The sequence below is a fragment of the Ailuropoda melanoleuca genome, chromosome 1 (genome assembly GCF_002007445.2).
Source record: "Ailuropoda melanoleuca isolate Jingjing chromosome 1, ASM200744v2, whole genome shotgun sequence".
NCBI classification, from domain to species: Eukaryota; Metazoa; Chordata; class Mammalia; order Carnivora; family Ursidae; genus Ailuropoda; species Ailuropoda melanoleuca.
In genome coordinates this window covers 138,463,660-138,484,118 of record NC_048218.1, presented here as the reverse complement: position 1 = coordinate 138,484,118, position 20,459 = coordinate 138,463,660, and the positions used below count along the sequence as shown (strand labels likewise).

Genomic DNA, 20,459 nt, shown 5'->3' with positions numbered 1-20,459 from the left:
AAAATTTGGCATATGGCAACTAAGTCTTCACAACTATAACTACCAGATTCAAGACCTAGTCGTCGGGGATTTCTAACTGTAGTTTAAAGAGCATGGTAAACTGCAACAACCTCCCAGCTGATCCAGACTTCCAACCACATGTACCGTGTGTACCTTACAACGTGCCAGGCTCATAAAAATTCCTCTGACGAGGAGTGCCTGAGTGGCTCAGTGGGTTAAACATCAGTCTCTCTCTCTTTTTTTTTTTTTACTGTTATATGTTAGTCTTTTATTACATGTATTTCCATATTTTCATACACATGCATTTTTTTTTAAGATTTTATTTATTAGACAGAGATAGAGACAGCCAGCGAGAGAGGGAACACAAGCAGGGGGAGTGGGAGAGGAAGAAGCAGGCTCATAACGCGGAGGAGCCTGATGTGGGGCTCGATCCCAGAACGCCAGGATCACACCGAGCAGAAGGCAGACGCTTAACTGCTGTGCCACCCAGGTGCCCCACACATATGCATTTTTTTACTAGAACAAGATCATAATGTTGTAAATAGTTTGTTTTCTTTTCATCATCTTTCTCTTTCCCTGTAAGTTTCCAAAGCATCTAATACCTCGATCATACTGAAATTACTCTAATTGTCACCCAACTATTTCCCCAAAGCTAGTTTGTCCAAATCAGGGTTTAGGTCCAGAGCCTGCATTTTATCCAGTTTGTATATCCCTTAGCTGTATTAAATCTAAAACAGTCCTTTTCTTTATCTGTTAATTTTCCTGCTCAATGTTTGTCTGATCACTTCCTCATGCTGTCACTTAGCCTGCTCCTCTGTCCCCTGTATTTCCTAGAAATCAGAAGGCACACCTAAAAGCTTGATCGATTTCTGTTAATAAATTTTTTCTAGAACACATTTTGCGTGCCATTGTATGTTTCACATGGCATTTCTTCAGGAAGCACGTGCCATATGGTTTTACCATCACTGAAACTCAGAATGTCCTCTGGGTTGCGTGATGGCCGCCGCAGCTGTCTGCTAGCCGGTGATGTGATTCTCCCTGTGACCAGAGTATTCAGTATGGAGTTCCTTTAGCAGCACACAGATGTGCTGTTTCCCCTCAGCCATTCACTGTGTGGCCAGTTCCTTTTGACAGCCCTGGCCTGAATTAACATGCATTACAAATCGCAAAACGATGATTTTCTAATGTTACCATTTCTTCTGCATTTACCAGCTGCCACTCCTTAGTGAAAAAGAGCTTTCCCTAATCAACTAGACCCATTTGGTTACTCTGAAAAGCATTCGGGCAAACATCAGACTCTTGACTTCAGCTCAGGTCATGATCTCAGAGTTGTGAGATGGAGCCTGGCATGGGCTCTGCACAGGGGCATGGAGCCTGCTTGGAATTCTGTCTCCCTCCTCTTGTGCCCCTCCCCCCCACTTGCAGCATGTGAGCACACTCTATCTAAGAAAAAAAAAAAGGAAGAAATTTAAAATTATTACTTTCAATCCTAATGTGAATAAATAATCTATGCACACTGTTCAACCTAAATCCTACCAGTTCATGCATACCTCAACAAATGCCAGTCATTCTTCTCAACTGTGAGGTTTATTATTGTAAGAAGGAGAAACTGCGTATGTCCGAGGTATCTTCCACCCCAAGTGGAAAGGCCTATGATCAAAAAACTGCTGAAGTCATGCTCCATAAATGGAGGGAAAACAAGGAAGACTGGCCTGTTTTCCAAAGGTGGTGGTCTTTCACCAACACAGTGAGGGGCAGGGGGTACCTGAAGACACTACCAGCACGAGGCAGAGACTTGGAGTTTCCGGGTCCAATTCTCCGGGTTTTTTTTTTCTGCGTATCTACTTCCTTCGGTTGCCCTTCTTCTCCAAGAAAGTCTTTGTGATTTGTTTTAAAGCACTGTCTCTCAGCAAAAATTCAGACTGTAAACTACAGGATGAAACACCTGTAGTTTCGATGAACAAATTGAAAAAAAAAAATCAAGGAAATGGACATGGGGAAACTATGCATTAAAGAGACTCAAAAAAATTAACTAATTGCAGTCTATAGACACTGGGTCCTGGATCAAACAAACAAACTTAAATATATGTGTTTTACATTTATATATATTTTTCAAATATATTTACATATATTTAACATATTTATATATTTAATTTATATTTATATATTAGGCATAATGGTTACATTTTTGAAAGAAGCCTTTTAGAAGGGCAGAGTGAATTTTTTATGAATGAAATTATATGATTTGCTTCAAAATAATATGAGAAGGGAAGAAAATAGGTAGGAGATAGATAAAACAAAATTGGCTATGAGTTGCTAATTGTTGAAGCTGGGGGTTCATTATAATATTCTGTCTATTTTGTGTGTGTCTGAAGTTTTTCATAATCAAAAGTTGCAAATGTGTGCAAGAATATTCCTCCACAGAAATAACTCTCGTTTACTAAAAAAAAAAGACAGTGTCCCCTACTTCTTCAGTTTTACTATGAAAACAAGTTAAAATGAAAGGGGAAAATAGGTATTTATCAAACATTAATTCAAATAATAGAATCCTTCATTAAAGCTTGGCACATTAGATTTCTACTGAATAATCAAACTTTGATGGATATTACTTTAGCCCTTTAAATTAATTTCTTACATGAAAATTTCAAGAGAGCTAAGCCTTTGGCTGCAAATTTACAGATTTAAATGGCATTTTTCTCTTTTTACATATTTCACACATATAGATCAAATACTATGACTATCACAGCATCAACGTGCACCTTAAAGTATTAAATCTTTTTGCACATGTGAAAATATTCAGCCTGCCTTGAGGTCAGCAAAGTTTACAACATTTTCAACCACATGAACAAGTTCTACCTTAATATGTACTTACAGATGAATGAACTGTTTGCCAAGCTGATGTATATAAACACAAAAATTGTTTACAGAGCCCCAAAATCATTACCTAAATTAACAAGTAAGTTCAAAATACTTCTCAGGCATTAGCTGTGGATGTGTGATATTGATATAAACACGGGTAAATGGTAAACTTAGATGTTTAAAAAACATAGTTTTTAAATGCCCAGTAAACAACACAGCTGGCTGAAATGGACTGCTACCGATGAAGAAATGGGGGAGGAGACGCCTTTCCTGAAAGGTGGAGGTGAATGGGTACATCTCTGGTGTCCACAAACTGAATGACCTGAGAACACCACAGTTTGGCTTGTTTTTACAGTTTGAGTTTAGTTAGGGATGTCTAGGCTTGTCTTTTCATTTGTTCTACAGTACCAACCTTGGTTTAAATCACGTACAAAGTCTTTCTGAGGATTAAAACAAACACCACAATAATGATGATGCAAATCCTGCCCAAATATTATATCCCTTCTTGCCTATGCACGGCTTTTGCCTGACAGAAGTGAGAGGGTCTCCGCCCCTTCGCTCAGGGTACAGCACTGCAGAAGACATCCCGCACAAACTCCTCTCTAGCAAAGCTCCGGCCTGTGGATCTTTGAGGGGTTTTGTCCACCCCCCCCCGCTTCTTTTTTGCACAAGGATCGCCATGCATGACTCGCATTAGGACTGCGCTCATTTCACCAAAGACACTGCATCTCCGGGGCGACGGAGAGCAAACGTGGGGTAGGGTGGGCCAGGCCGCGCCCAGGCCCACCCCCCGGACCGCGCCTCTCACCTGCCCGCCGCCGGGGTGGCCCCGCACCCGCGTGTCGAGCGCGTCGTGTCCAGTTTCGTCTTCGCCGCCGGAGCGGTAGAGAAGCCGGAGTGGCACGATGCTCTGGCGCTCCAGGAAGCGGTTTTCGTTCCTCCTCTCCAGCTCCGTCAACGAAGCGTCTCCTCCAGGCAGGAATAGGGTGAAGAGGGAGTGGGGAGAAAAGGAGAAAATAATGACCCTGACCCACACCTGTGCCTTCTGCGGTCCGACGTCTCCTCTATGAAAATCCCGCTGCCCCCTCCCTCCCGGTCCCTCTCTGAGAAGGACGCAGAGACACCAGCCGGAGAGCCCTGGACCAGCTCATCTGAGATCATCCAGGATCGGGGCCCAGAAGCACGGCACCCCTTTCCCATCCTCCGCATTCCTCCTCTTCAGAAGAGGAAAAACAGGCATTTGACCGAAGGCTTCTAATGCATCCGCGCGCCCCCACACATGTATTTTTGCTTCACTTCTCACCACCCTTCTAAATAAAAAATCTCCCCGCGCACTCGGGAAACGGGGATGCCCGTTTCCAGTGCGCTTGAGGGCTGCAAAGACTCCCCGAAAATGGTACGTCCCGAAGCCACAGACGGTGGCGAACTTACCTGCCCGGTCGCAGCGCGCCGGGGGGCAGGTCCCCAGGGCGCAGAGCAACAAGAAGGGCACCGACGCAGCCGCCGCCGTCTGCATGGTGCTGCCGTCAGCCCGCCTCGTTCGAGACGCTCAGCTCCGCATGCCCGGGCCGCCGGGTCCGGCTCCCTCGGCCCGAGCCCCCCGGCTCGCTTCGGCCGCCCCCTCCCAGCCCCGGCCGGTGCTGCGGTGGCCGTGGCGCTGCAGCCTCCGCCGCGGCGCTGCCTCAGTGCTGCATTGTGCTCCGCGGGCGCTTCCGCTGGCGGGGGGAGCGAGCGAGTGCTGCATTGGGCGGTTGGCTGTAGCTAAGTGGTTTCTAGCGCCTCCCACCTCATCCCATGGCAAAGGCTCCGGCGGGCGACGAGCGCTCGGCAGGGAGCGAGCGCCTGGTGCACTCGCCCCCCGCGCGCGGGCAGGGGCGCGCGCCGGAGAGTCAGCTGGGAAATGTAGTTCTCGTTCCGCATCCCGCCGGTCTGCATCAAGGTGCGGACTGTCGCGACCTCGTGACCACGGAAGACAGGAGGGCGGGAAGGGCAGAAGGGAGGTCATCGCCGGCAGGCCTCCTGGGCACCGAAATATTCGAACTGTGCCGCTGCGAGAGCCAGTATTCCTTCACTCTGTGCGTCCGCAAAGAACCGTAATAATGTTTTCCACAGATTCAGTAATTACTTAAATAATCAAAAGGGAATCACACCCTCAAGAGTACGTGGTAAATTAATCATTTATTGAGGACCTACTGTGTGTCCGGTGGCTGACGAAGCAGGGGGACACAATCATGAACAACATGAGTGTAAGAGGCACGTGCTCTCAGATGTAGTAAACACCGTTTTTTTACATTACAGTGTGAAAGTGCCCTGGTAATGCTTAGAGGAGAATCATTAACTCAGCCAGGCGAGTCAGGAGGGCGCAGCAAGAAGGTCAACGCAGACACTGGAAGGCTGTCTTGGATTTAACCCAAGTGTCCAGGATGTTTTGTCCTTTCTCTGATCTCTGCCTGTCTCAAACCTGTTTGTGAAAACCAGACTTGAGGAACTCTACCTTCTCAGGCTGCTAATTCCATTTTTGTCTAATTCCAAATGTTAGAAACTGAGGATGAGACAGTAATAAAATATTATTAACACTCATGTAGTATGACGCAGTTTTTCTGAGGTCACATATAATACCGTTTGAACTTTGGATCAGCAATTTGATAAGTAGTAGTATTCCCATTTCAGAGAGGAGGAAATTCAGGCTTAGAGCTGCACCTTCCAAATACTGTAACCACTAGCTACATGTAGCTATTTAAATTTAAATTAATTTAAAATAAATAAAAATTCAGTTCCTCAGTCACACTAGACACATTTCTGTACTGCCTATGACTAGCAGCTACTGTATTGTAGAGCAAAAATATTGAACATTTCCATCATTGCAGACCGTTCTATTGGACAAATGTGGCTTAGAGAATTTAAAGGACTTTTCCTAAGGTTCCATGGCTAGTTATAGAGTAGATTGGATGTCCTGCTTTCAGATCTGAGTCTTTTTCCAGAGTTCCTGGTGGAACCTGTGTTTTGGTCTGTAAAGCATGCAGGAGAATCTTACACATGATGCTCTATGGAGATGTTTTTTCCTTCCCCAGTGGGAAAAAAATTTTTTTTACCTCTGCCTCTTGTGACATGGTTTCAGGTTTCCATCATGATTTGAAAATACCCTCCAGTATGTCAGTGTCCCAGCTAAAGTGTGGTACTCAATATTAAGTACAACTTACACATGGTTTTACAAGCAAACAGTAGAGAGGGACTCTTTTCTCCCTTGAGAGAACATTCTATCATATTTAGGTAACCAAAGCTCATTGATCTTATTGTCATTTCAAAAAAATTTCCCCAAATTTTCAAATAAATAAGACACTTAAGAATTTTATATATGACATGCAATAATAGCCTGAATAGGGGCTAAAAGATTTCAGTGATACACTTTAGTAGCTACAGTAAAAGAGAATTAAAACCCAAGGGATTGGAGGAACCTGGGTGGCCCTATTGGTTAAGTGGTGGACTCTCGGTTTTGGCTCGCTCATGATCTCAGGGTTGTGAGGTCCCTGAATGATATTCTTGGTATTTCTGTTGGTTTTGTACCTTTAATTAGAAAGGACTATAAAATAGCCACACAGATTCTTTAGTTCTACAGTATGCAAATACAAATAGGTTGTAATATTAGGAAAACTTTTGTTTTAATGTGAGAATGAGCATATCCAATTTCTGCTTTACGGTATTAAAGTTTTATTCACAGAGCTAAAAAAAAAAAAAGCTAAATTGCGTGTGTTCTTTGGAAATTTTTCTATTCAGATCCTCTGCCTATTTTCTAATTGGATTGTTTTGCTATTGATTTGTATGAGTTAGTTATATATTTTGGATATTAACCCCTTATCAGAAATATGATTTGTAAATATTCCTTCTATTCAGTAGGTTGTCTTTTTATTTTGTTGATAGTTTCCTTTGCTGTGCAGAAGCTTTTTAGTTTGATATAGCCCCATTTGTTTATTTTTATTTTTGTTGCTTTTATTTTTAGCGTAAAATCAAAAAGGTGATTGCCAAGACTTATGCCAAGGAGTTGATGTTGAGAGGTGTGGAATTGATTAATAGAACATGGTTCCTTTAGGAGCAAAATAGATGGACAATAACAAGGTAATTTCTCAACATGTATCTTTAAAATAAATCAGCCTCAGGAGGCTGTGGGAACTTGCTCCGATAAAAAATCATGATCTTCTGTTTCCAGACTTGAGTCAGTTTTCAACCCAGAAACCACCAACTGAAGAAAAGTTCATGTTCCCAGAAGAAGGACCCCGCATCACATGTTAAGTACACATGGTAACAATTCCCTTAGCTCTTCCCCCAAAGGGACTTACCTCCATTTACCTGGGTAACTGCACTGGAGAAAGGGGTAAGAACACCCAGATAACTGTTGGATGCAGGGTCTGAACTGACAGTGATACCTGGGACCCAAAGCATCTATTATAATGGGGGCATGTGGGATCCAGGTAATAAATGGAGTCCTGGCCAAGCTTTGGCTCATAGTGGGTCAATAATTTCATTTGCTTAGCCTCTGAATGTTTTATTAGAAAATACTTAGTACTTCAGTAAGTCACCCACATTGTATCTCTGACCTATAGGGTAAGAATTATAGTGAACAAGACCCCTGCCAAAAAAGGAAAAGAAACAGAAAAAGAAATTGAAAAGAAGACCAAGTGAGAGTCTGAAACTGCCTCATTCTCTCAGTCAAATAATAAATCAAAAACAGTATCTTAATGTGGGGAGATGGTAGTGGTGGTGATGGAGGAAATTGGTGCCCCTGTTAAATACAAATAAATATCTAAAGATGGTTGATTCCCATCCTACTCATCTGGGTTATAAAGAATAACAGTAGACTGCCACAAACTGCACTAAGTAGTAGCCTCATTGCAGATGTAGTGCCAGATGTGATATCCTTTTCTTTGCAAATGAACATAGCCTCAGGTACATGATATGCAACCATTGTTTGGGCGGATGCATAACTTTCCAATCCAGTCAGAAAAAAATGAGGAACAGATTGCATTCATAGTGAAAAGATTACAGTATACATTTTACTTGTCCTGTTATAATAGGAAGAGGATGCCATTGAGAACATCACATTAATCCATTATATTGATGATATATTTATCATACCACATGATTAAGGAGTTGCTAGCACATTGGAACATTGGCGAGGCACATGTCCTCCAGGGCATGAAGCATGTACCCTAATAGGATTCAGGGACCTGTCACATCAGTAACATTTTTAGAGTTCCAGTGGTCAGGGGCATGCCACAACATCCCATCCAAAGTAAAAGACAAATTATTGCATCCTAAACTTCCCAAACATGAGGGAAACAATGCTTGGAAAGCCTCTTCAGATTCTGGAAGTATATTCCACATGGGAGTACTGCTTCTGCCCAAGGGCACAAAAGGCTGCCAGCTCTGAGCCAAAAATTGCTCTGCAGTCATATAACCAGGCAGGTTCAAAGGTTTGAGAGTTATCAGTGGTAGGAAAACTGGAGTTTATGGAAAGCCCCAAAAGGGAGGGAGGGAGGCTTAGAGTAAAGCTATGCAATCTTCAGTGGAGAATTACGTACTTTTGGAAAAATGAAAATGGCTTTTTGTATGAGATGATGACATGAGAGACAAAAAGCCTGTCTGTGGGCAAAAACCATCATGTGGTCACAACTACCAGTCATGAACTGAGGTTCTGTCATGAGATCTATCAAGTCATTAAATTGGGCAGGTGCACCAATAATCTATCGTAAAATGGAAGTGTACATCCAGGATTGAGCTAGAGCACGACCAGAGAGCTCGAGGAGAGAGCTCAAGGAATAAGCAGGCAGCCCAGGTGCCCATGTCATCCACTGTATCGAGTCAGTTCCTCTCCCTCAGGTCACACCTACAGGTGTATGGGCCATCTCTTTGGACCAGATGAAAAAACTCAGATCAGGGGATTAGTTGCTTCTGTGGGTGCAAGCTGAAAATACACGGTAGGTGCCATACAGCTCCACTCAGTCCTGGCACTGAAAGCCAGTCACAAGAGAATCTTCCTGATGGGCAGAACTTCAAGTGGTATCGCCTTTGTATGGAAAGAGAATGGCCCAAGTTTAGAATATATATGGACTGCTGGGCAGTTAGAAATAACATGACTGGCTGTTAAGGGACTTGGGAAGAAAAAGATCTGAAGATTGAGTATAAGGGGTAGAGGCAGACGGCACATGGGTGTGGGCATGAAGTGTAAGCATCTTCATATCACATGTTAATGCTACTTCAATGCTGGCACAACGGGTACATAAGCAAAAGGATTATGGTGGCAGGAAAAAGTCATGTATAGGCATGGGCTCCTATTCACTGAATTTGAAGTTTCTGCTGTTGCCAAATGTTTAACCTGCCAGAAACAGAGACCAATGCTGACATGGCACAATCCCCCATGACCAGCCAGGCACCAGATGGCAAGTTGGTAATATTGGGTACAGTAACATAAACTGCAATTTTCTATACATTTAAGCACAACCAAGTGAAATAAACTTACAGGAATTTTGACAATTTCCACTACTTTCTTCACAAAGGAATTGTGACATCCTTTAACAGATACGGCTGTCTTAATCTGGTTCTTTCTACTCAAGTCTTATTGTTTTGGTCACACACTATTCTTCCAGTGTTCAAAACTGGAGTTTTTCTTGCCTGAGTAACACATTTTGTGTCAGATTTTTTTTGCATTTTTAATTGCCCAGGATTCTTCCTAGACTTTTCCTTTTTTTTTTTTTGGCATGGTATTTTAAGGAGGCTGCTTCCTTCTAATATTGCTTACAAAATTAATGCTAATTAATGGCCCTTGTTTGCAAGGCTTTAAGTCCTGATTTTTAACCTGACTTGGGCAAAATCACTAGTCTGTATAGTTCTGTAGGTGGGCATAATACTGCATCTTGGAATTTATGAAAACATGGATGCTATACTACTTTTTGTGTAACAGCATTAAACATTCCAACTAATGGAGCTAAAAGGCTAGAGTGCCCTTCCATTTGATCTAGTTGTCTTTATACTATGCTATTCCTTCTCCTCAGACCCTGCCCCACTCTACGTGACAAATAATGTAATCACAGCATATGGCTCATGCATTACATCATTGGTCATAGCAAAGACTTCAACATCAGCAAGTCTTCAGCGGCTGATATCTAAGGTAATTTGGCCTCATCTAGTACCTCTTGAGCAACCTATTGTGTAACCACCATTCTTCTAGACCTTTAATTTGGCAATCCCATGATTTACGATCTAGCTAGCCCAGTGAGGGTTTAGTTTACATTATGCTTAAAAAATTTTCCAGGGTGCCTGCGTGGCTTAGTCAGTTAAGCATCTGCCTTCCAATCAGGTCATGATCCCAGGGTCCTGGGATTGAGCCCCACATTGGGCTCCCTGCTCAGTGGAGAGCCTGCTTCTCCCTCTCCCATTCCCCCTCCCTCCGCTTGTGCTCTCTCTCAAATAAATAAAATCTTAAAAAAGATTTAAAAATCTTTCCAGGTATCTCTGGGATGCCTGGGTGGATCAGTTAGTTAAGCATCTGACTCTTGATCTCACCTCAGGTCTTGATCTCAGCATCATGAGTTCAAGCCCCATGTTGGGCTCCACGCTGGGGATGGAGCCTACTTAAAAATTAAAAACAGAATCTTTCCATCTGCTTTGGGAAAGGCCTATCATCCTTACTTTTCACTCTACTAATGAAACAGCATTGGAATGATTACTAACTGAAAAGTGAAACAAAACTTTGTTCGGTCTCACATTAATCAAACTGCTTGTATAGAAATTGGTTATGTTTAAATACAACATTATTGTAAAATATTCCTTAGATAGCAGAATAGTATTAACTACACATCTGTCCTAGCATTTAAGTGTTTAAAAAAAAAAAACTAAATTTTTATCTGATAACCTACAATCTCACATTTCCGGAAATAAGGATTTGCGTTCAGTGGTTTTAGGCTTAAGTGTTAAGCATAACATCTGTTTCCTATTCCTTTTAAAAGTAGGTAGATTTTGTCTTGACATGCATCAAGGTTCTCTACAAATTATGTTAGAATTAGTAACATCTATATATGGTTCCATAAATTATTTTAATATACTAACCTACATATGCAAAGAAGTCACCGGTTTCAAAAACCATTTAAAAGATTCTATTGACATGTAAAATATACTTTTGCTACAACTGCTTGTTATCTTAGAAAAATAAACATTCATTTTAATAACACAAAACCATTGTCTTCACTTGCCCCTGTTGGTAACTACTCCTGGAAAAAAGCCACCAACTTTCAATGGTACACTGTCTGTTGCTCACAGCTGAAAGTTAATTAGGGTTTTTTTCCTTAACACCTTTCCACTTTAGTGCTCTTGTTATCAAAGAAACCTTATCATGTGCTTGCTGGGATTTGTCTAGATGCTTTTGGCAGAGCCTGTCACTTTCTATCAAGCAAACCAAGTTTTCTATCTACCCTGCTGAGGATCTTTGAAGCTTCCTACTTCTGAAGATGCCTTGCTGCATTAAAGATTAAGTGCCCTTTGGTGAACAAATTCGGGAACCAAACCATAGTTAAGTGCTTAGGTAAACACAACTGAAAAGGCACCATGACCAGGTGACCATATGCCTTGGTAAAAATTAAGAGAAAGTATTCATTGCCTCTACCTGGATGCAACTTCATTTGCCAGGGCACAGTACTTACTGCATACTGGAGGCTGAATTACTCCCCACTTCGCTCTGCTTGGTTGGGTGCCCATCTGCATAACACAACCAACACAAATTCTATGTGGTGGTCCTGCTACCACCAACTGAAATTTAAGCATTTTTTAAAATGTGAAATACTTATTATGAAGATCTTGAGGGAGGGTGTTTTAAAGTCCAGTGTTCAAAATAATACTTCAAAAATAGTGCGAAAACGAAGTTTAACAACTTTTAAGTATTGGAGGGGTTCTTTGAGTCTTTTATTCTGTATTAAATATAACTAAGGCAAACAGTGCCACTGCAAATTGAAGAAACTGGCACTCTAAAGTACAAGGATCACAGAGCACGTTTAAATACCTTTCAATTATCTGGAAAAGTAAGGGGAAATATACCTTCTACAAATAATTTTCCAACTTGCATCTAGATTTCTAGAAGGCTGTCTGTAAAAACTGACATAGACTTACATATACACACATGCATTTGTGACAGAAAATGCTATAGTAATTGACAATGGAAACAAGGTTTGCATGGATACACTGTAAATAATATTTCAGTGACCCTACTTAAAGTACTGGTATGACTGATAAAGTTGTTGAAAAGCTAGTATTTCTCATTGAGACTGTCCAAATAGTCAAAATACACACATCAGAACATATGAACTAATATATTGGGAGCCATATAGGGTTTCAAAAATTTAAGAATGGTAAAGTAATTTTTAATGATAATATATTCATAGAATATTCAATGGCACCAACTTTCATTGTGAAAAAATGTCATTAGCTGTAAATGTCTCACTCCTGTAAGAAAAAAGGCAAATGCCTCTACCAACTAAAGATAACAGGTGAAATTTTTCTTATATTTGAATATTCTCTTCTCTAAACTATTGTTGCCAAGTGCCTGATCAAAGGCAGTCCTCCATGTTTCAATACTTTATTATTTAGAGTTCAGTGCCATCCTCCTCCTTTCATTTCCTGACACCAAATTAGCGGATAATGAGTCATTTTTGGAAGACTTTATTTCTAAAGGTAAATAATTAAGAAGAGTGGAAAAATTGGTTTATTCCATATAGTAATCTGGTTAAGTTTTTCCCTTCATGGCTTCTATCTACCCCTGCAAATAACCTAACTCCTCAGTGCCAACACCCCGGCATTGTCCAACTAGGTCAAATATCAAGTACTAATGATTTCCAGAACCCAAACACAAAAATCAATGTTTTTTTCCTGTAGTATGAAAATTAGATTTTTAAAAGCAATATTCCCATGTTATCATGGGAATATAGACTTTAGAAAGAACTAGACTATCTAAATTTATAATGCTAAATATTGATATTCCCAAAATTTCACTTGAATTTAGTTTTCAGTGACATAAAACAATTATTATTCATAGTAATTCCTAAAACATAGTATGTAAAACGAGCCACAAGTTTACTTTACAATTTTTCTATAATAAGTACCCAATTCTGTAGAAAAATGCAAACATCATCTTTATTAATATTTACACTTGGTTCTATAAACAAAGTTGGCAAAAAAGAAAAAAACTAAGTATTTCCATACATATTTATAAAAATTTCAAGAATATGATCCTCATCACTTCTGAAAGGTATTTATTTTTAAGTCTAAAAGCCAGTAAATGTAGAAGTTGAAGGGGAAGAGAAAAACACAGACAACAAATTATTTGAATTTTCTTCTTCCCAAATATCTAAAACATCACATATACCACTGTTTTCAGTGTAGCTTGTGAAACCCAAAAATTCTGACTTCTCTTCACTAGTCTGAAACAAGTCTAGTAGAGATTGTACTGGGGAACTACAAATTCTGTTTCCTTCTTGTGTAATAAGAAATTCAGTTCTTTTCTTATCTAATTCCACATTTGGCTCCAGATTTTCTTTTTTATTTCTTTCTAATAATATTTTCACTTTCCGATGGATCGTACCAGAAGGTAAACCATCCGTATTGTTGAAGTCACATGCATTGGGTTCCTCAGGGGGACTTGGGGACGGAGTCTTTGCCTGAATTGTTAGGTGCTCCTGTGAACTGTTTATTGCTAATAGACCAGAATCATGACCAAATATTGAATAAAGGTCCTTTTCCTTCAGATCTTTTGCTGGAAAAAGCACAGTATCTGACTTTTGTTTTGGCTGAGATGCAGTATTATCCATACTGACGCTAGAAACTTGTACAGATGTCTGTAGCCTACATTGACACTGATCTACCCTTAGTTCTTCTAAGTCACTTTCATTTGCCATTAATTTATGTTCAGAAACATCAAGGATGCATTCCTGTTTATTTTTATGCGGAGGTAGATGTGTAAAATTTTGTTTTATGTCATCTTCAGCTCGATTTAACATGGAACATTTACTAGTTACTTTCTCATCGAGTCCTCTCAATTCACTTGAAGGGCAGGGGATGCATTCTGAAATAAACAGAAACTTCTGTTCAGGTTCCTGGATTTCTTTATACAGGAAATGCTGCTCAATTACCTGTACATTATTTTCCTTGAAGTCTTTCTGAGAAATATGTTGCAATTCTAGCTTTTCTTTTGGTTCAGACTTTTTCAGTACACTTGCAGTAATAGGAGAAAGTGATCCAATACTGTATTTTATTCTTTATAAAACAAAAAGAAGACATTATTGCTATAAAAAATTCCTGAGTAGTTTAAAGCCAAATTAATAATCTTTTAAAACTATGAAACTTAAATTTAACTTAGAAAATACTAAAAAAATACTGAAATCTTAACAGTTAGCCAAATATACTTCAGATGTTTTCCATAATAAAACTTTACAGATACAGCTGGAAAGTCTACCATAACCCCTATTCTCATCCACCGTCTTCCCCTTCCTCCCAGAGGTAACCACTATCTTAAATGTGTTTAAAACTACTTCAACCATGTAACTCAAAGAGAGATGAGAGTAAAGGGATTTGGTTTTGCTCCCAACTTTGTTTTCATTATTCTGAAAAATACCCTAACTTCTATACTTTCATTAAAATTAATATTGTCTCATTTTACTTAACAATGTAGAAAATGAGTCTTTAGACAAAATAGTAATCCTTAAGTTTCACACATGTATTTGACCTGGAAACCTCTTCTTCATGGAGTCTCTTAATATTCTTGCAATGTTAGTTTGTATTACACAATCCTAAATTACATATTACCAGCTCACTACTGATGTTTTATGTTATACATGTCACAGACAACACTATAGGAATACAGAATTCAGTCTGCCCTTTCAAAACCAGCATGGACACTTTTATATTTATTTTGTTTATACTTTCACCTAAGACTCCTCTTGAACAAATGGAGTATTAAAAATGTGAAAATACTAGTCCAACACTGCCCTCTCTCTCCTTTAATGTCTAGAGATGTTTAGGTGACTTATACACAGATAAAAATTGTGCAGATAATATAACTAAGGAAAAACCAACTTATATGTTAAGTACTAGTTCAGAATTTTGTTGCAGATTAAATTTTTAGGGAATTCTAAATTCTTACAGTAGCCTATATAGTTTTAATAGTTGAAAATATGCCTCCTCTCCAAATATATTATTAAAGTCAGTCATGAACAAACATTCTGAATGTTACACAAATAAGTTTAGGAACTATTCCACACAAATATAGTAAAAAGACTTTCCAGTTAATTTTCAGAAGCTGTACCTTGGTATCCTATTTTCTAGTCTTTATGCCTTAAAATTAGTCTAAAAACAGATATAAGGACTGAATAACCTAGTGGTTTATCATCAATTTAAGCATTTCAAAGAATTTTTTTTTATCTTGGATTTATGGGAACAATCTAACCAGGATCATTTAGTCAATGTGCAGTAAACTGTCAATGAACAGCACTGTATTCACATTTAAAAGTCCTGTCAGTACTACTAGTATTATTGCCAAGTAGAATTTAAACAAAAGTATTCAGTGAAAGTATAAAGAAGACTTAATGGAGGTTAAGTGAAAGAAGGTTTATTTAAAGTCCTTAGTATTAAATAAAAATTCTAGTTTTTTAGTCCAAGTAAATGGTAAACTTTATGGTCCTAGACCAGAGGTTGATAAACTGTATATAGCACATGGACCATATCTAAAGTTTTACTGGAACACAGCCACACCCATTTATTTACATATTGTCCGTAGCTGCTTTCATTGTACAATGACAAAGTAGCTCAAACAGAGATGTTATGGTTCACGAATCCTAAAATATATACTGTCTGGTTTTTAACAAAAAATTTGCCAACTCCTCTTCTAGACTATAATGATGAAGACCTTAATAACCTAAAGCAAGCACTTTTGTTAGTGGAGAGGGGTTGGGAGTGGAGAGAAGTAATCAGTTCTTAACCAAATATACACTCTAAAAATATATATTCCAGGGCGCCTGGGTGGCTCAGTCAGTTAAGCGTCTACAGTCGGCTCAGGTCATGATCCCACGGTCCTGGGATTTAGCCCCGCATCAGGCTCTCTGCTCAGCCCAGAGTCTGCTTCTCCCTCTCCCTTTCCCTGCGACTCCACCTGCTTGTGCTCTCTCTAATAAATAAATAAAATCTTTAAAAATAATAATAATAAAAATTTAAATATACATATATTCCTTCTAAGAACAGAAAACTTTGGATTAATGTTTAGTTTAATGCAATTATTTAAAATTCTGGTAAAATTTAAAACTTAGGCTGATAAATTACCTTTTCTTTTTGGGCATGTCCCTTTCATATTCCACAAAATCAAAAATTAACTTAGATACAATATCATCAACAACTTGATAGTGATTACTCTGTGCAAAGCTTCTGTGTTGTTCACTTAGAAGATGCTGAAACAAAAACAAAAAAGCACATAAATCATATAATTATATTCTTAAACAAAAGATTCCTTTTTAAGTTTTCTAATATTTTCATGCCCCTAAAATTAGTTTTCTAATAACTACTCCAAAGAAATATCCTTTACTACAACTTCAAAGGATGTTAAGTAAAATAAATTTGTCATTTAAATGGAACTGACACCATACGAACTACATCAGGAAATGAAGATAAAGATGGAGAAATACAACAGTAACATTTAACATTTACAGTATGCTAATATTCAGAAAATCTTCCTCTTTATTTTACCCTTATATAATTACCACTAAATATAGGTCTTATAAAATATTAAATAAATGAAATGTTATAGTTTAACATATAAGATTCCAAACAAGAGTCCAGAAGGCAGGTTACGAAAAAATGAAGTACAATGAATGCTGTGAAGTATAAAAAAAGAAAAAGAAAAAATTCATTATTGAGGAACACATTTGCGAATGAGCAAGTAAATTATCTCAATTACCCAATGCTTATAACAGAGAATACAGAAGTTATTCTCAGTCTTTCTAAGAAAAAATTGAACTGGTTGACAGTTAATCAGTCTGACAGTCATGAAGAACAAAACAAGCTCAGTGTACTGCGATAAAACTCAAAAGAAATAAAGTTCCTGCTAAACAGGTGGAAACTCCAGACTAATTCTATTACTTGTCTGTCAGCTGATCAGGGAAGTGCACCTAGAAAGCTGTACCGGGACAATCATGCAAGAACCTCATTTCTGTTTCTCTAGTTTCATGTAATTTTTGATGATTTGATTGTATTTCCAAAAACTAAATTCTCCAGTGATCACAAAAAATAGTATTCTGGACTATTACTTCCTTACTTGCAAAATTTACCACGTACAAATTATCTATGCCCAGTAATGTTAAATAAATGAAAAATGATTTAAAAAAAGAAACATTAACTTTTTAAGTGCAGATTCCATTTATACACATTTTTAGGAGAAATCTCCAGCTTTTGTGTAGTTGCCCCCTACTTCCACCTACCTCTTATCATTCATCATTTTTTATGTCTTGACTTAAAAGTTACTTTGTCAGTTGAGCTTTCTATATTCCTCATCCTATCTTAAGTACCCTCTCATTATTAGCATTGTACTGTACACTCTACCTTTCTAACACTATCACTAGCCTACTTGTAAATGCATTGTTTTGTATGTCTTCTCTATTGAACCATAAGGTATCCAAGGGAAGAGAATATGTCTGCCTTGTTTGTTGTTGCTTAGCCTCCAATAAACCAATTTGCTAAATGAATGCCTTGATACAGGTGGAAATGAAGCACTGTGAAATCTAAGATTAAAAAAAAAAATATTTTATTCTCAGAGACTAAGAAACAAACTGTAATAGAAAATGATTTTAAAATATCAATCTCAAAATTTACTACTAATTTTCCTTCCTTGTATCAATCAGTGACCAAGGTTTTCATTTTTTAGTCCCAACATTTTCTGAGCATTACATTACAATTACAAATTGATATTAAGGAAAACATCCATTATAAATTATTCTATCATGGCAATAGTAAAGTAAAATTTTGGGACGAATCAATAATTTAAATTTAAAAATGATTTTTGGGAAGGGGAAATATTTGAGATAGTTTTAACTTCTGACTAAAAATAATTCTAAAGTAGCCATATTTTTTGCCTTTATTATATAAACAACACAAAAAATTAATACAAAATACGAATATATTTTGAGTTATAAAGCAAACTTCAATTTAGAGTCTAAAGAGAGAGAGTTTATTTCTTATTTATAATTATTCTTTCTCCTTAACTTCCCCACCATTTTCTACAAAACCAAGCACTGAAACATACAGTCTCTACTGAAATTAACAACTCAAACAGTAACAGCTAAAATTTAATAAGCACAGGGCCTGCCACTGTCCAAGGTCACACAAACAGGAAAACAGGATTCAAACCGAGCAGCATGGATCCAAAGCTCTTGTCTTTTGCTTTTTGGTTTTTTTTATCACTTTACAAACCATAAATAGTTCCCATCTTCAAAACTGTATCTTCAGCCCATGTCCCCTTCCAAAAATTCTATTTCTCTTTCTGCTACTTCAAAGAATAATCTCTACTTTCTTCTCATCCTACCATTAGTAAATCATATGCCCATGTTTTAATTGCTCAGGTCTGAAGCATCTTCTACTCACTACCAACTTCCGATCCACTGGCAAATCCTCTTTGCCCCACTTTTAAATTATATCCACAATCTGACCAAGTCTCATCATTTCCGCCAGGCCACCACCATTAGTTGAATGGTTTCTTCAATCCCAACAATCAGTTTAATTTAGCACTTTTGCACTGCTTATTTCAATATCCACAAGTCACATTCCCTCACTTCCTAGGTTTCTACTCAAATACCACTTTATCAGTTAGCTTTCCTTGTCTAAATAAATGTCCACACCCCCATTCCTGCTTTACAGTTTCTCACAGAACTGATCTAATATTCTCTCTCTATATTTATACCTTCTTTTTTACTACATGGTTACCTATCTCTCCTCCCCTTCCACAGAATGTAATTTTCATAAAGGGAGGAATTGGTATCTTTTGTTCAATGCTGTTTTTTCGGAGTAGTGATTGCTACAACACAGGTACTTAATAAATATTTGTTGAATGAATGAATAAAAACTAGTTTTCAATATACATTTTCCCACTTTGGATTCCTAAAATTTAAGATAATTCTATCAAAAAGAAATGCATGTTACTTAGTCATTATCAAGCTGTAAACCACAATCTGAAAAAACAAGGTAAAATTTACACAGTAAATATTCATAGTTTTAGAAATAACAACCCCCTAAATATAAAATCACATTTACAGTTTCGAGATCTTCATATTTCTGCAAGCAACATTCACAGTATCCTTTTTTTTTCTTCTCTTTCAATTGTAGTTGAATTGGGATGCCACCACATTTATTGCCATCCGTTTGGATTCTGACAGAAATATATGATAAAAGAATTGAACATTAAGACTTTATAAAATGTACAGTCCTCACATATCAATCTGCCATAATCTCCACAGATGTTTTATATCAACATATACTTTAAAATACATTTCTTTTTAAGAAATTCAGAAGCAAAACTAGTGACTTTTCTGGAGAATAATTTAGATCACTTAGGAGAAATAACATGTTTCAATTACTTGTAAATATGTGCAAGCCACCCCTCAACCTTAATCTATTGATCTATTAATCTATTGATCTAAATGTGACATACTTAGACAAGATTCAGACTTCTAATCCAGCATTAAAAATATACAGGGAGGAAACCATAACAGTGAACACACACACACGTGTGCGCGCACACACACACACACACCCAACCCACCCACCATAGCATTTAATGAATTATTTTAAATGTTTGCTTAAAAAGAAAAAATTACTTGAAGGTTAAACAAACCTTAGTTTAACCTGAGTTTGCTTCTGGATGCTAGATGGCTTATCTACATCAAATGGACTGGAGGGCTTCTGAATAGAATAATTTATAAAAGGCATATTGGTCAGCTGAAGGTAAAATGGTCTATAAAGTCTAAAAAAACAAAAAGACAAATACATGAGATTCTTTATGATGAAAAAAATACAACTGAAATCTTGTATTTCAAAATCACGGACTTCATCTAGAATCTGAAACAAATAATAGAAATCAGGGTTCCCTTCCCAATTCCTAGACCTAATATCTTTCTGTTTAACATATATGTATTTTTTAATTATGGTAAAATACCCACAAATTAAATAATAAATATTTAATATTTACCTTAAGCTTTTTTTTTTTTTTTAAGTAATCTCTATGCCCAAAATAGGGCTTGAACTCCAAAACCGACATCAAGAGTCACATGCTCTATCAACTGCGCCAGCCAGGTGCCATTTTTAGGAATATAGTTCAGCTGCATTAAGTACATTCACAGTGTTTTCCAACCATTAACATCATCCATCTCCAGAACCCTTTTCATCTTTCAAAACAAAAACTCTGTACCCATTAAACAATAACTCCCCATTCTCCCTTCTCTGCCCACCCGACAACCATCATGCTACTTTATGAATCTGACTACTCTAAGTACTTCATCAACTGGAATCTTGCAGTATTTTTCCTCTTA

General features: G+C 37.9%; 2 protein-coding genes across 13 annotated transcripts in view; both read right to left on the bottom strand.

The window, feature by feature from the left end:
• ADAM22 (ADAM metallopeptidase domain 22) overlaps positions 1 to 4,598 on the bottom strand; it is a 215,519-nt gene extending 210,921 nt beyond the window's left edge. For 2 of the 11 annotated variants that reach the window (XM_034667320.1, XM_034667328.1), the window contains exons 1-2: positions 4,291 to 4,593; positions 3,668 to 3,828 (exon numbers count right to left, since the gene is read on the bottom strand). In XM_034667320.1, the coding sequence (XP_034523211.1) occupies positions 3,668 to 3,828; positions 4,291 to 4,375 (246 nt within the window). In that variant the 5' untranslated portion in view covers positions 4,376 to 4,593. Of the gene's footprint in view, positions 1 to 3,667; positions 3,829 to 4,290 lie in introns of all 11 variants that reach the window. The other 9 variants (XM_034667309.1, XM_034667300.1, XM_034667303.1 and 6 more) reach the window with 9 other exon arrangements.
• Positions 4,599 to 13,010: 8,412 nt separating this feature from the next.
• The window catches only part of DBF4 (DBF4 zinc finger), a 29,289-nt gene continuing 21,840 nt past the window's right edge, over positions 13,011 to 20,459 (bottom strand). For both annotated transcript variants that reach the window (XM_002913970.4, XM_019810006.2), the window contains exons 9-12: positions 19,766 to 19,894; positions 19,186 to 19,300; positions 16,210 to 16,334; positions 13,011 to 14,151 (exon numbers count right to left, since the gene is read on the bottom strand). In XM_002913970.4, the coding sequence (XP_002914016.1) occupies positions 13,164 to 14,151; positions 16,210 to 16,334; positions 19,186 to 19,300; positions 19,766 to 19,894 (1,357 nt within the window). In that variant the 3' untranslated portion in view covers positions 13,011 to 13,163. The remainder of the gene's footprint in view (positions 14,152 to 16,209; positions 16,335 to 19,185; positions 19,301 to 19,765; positions 19,895 to 20,459) is intronic.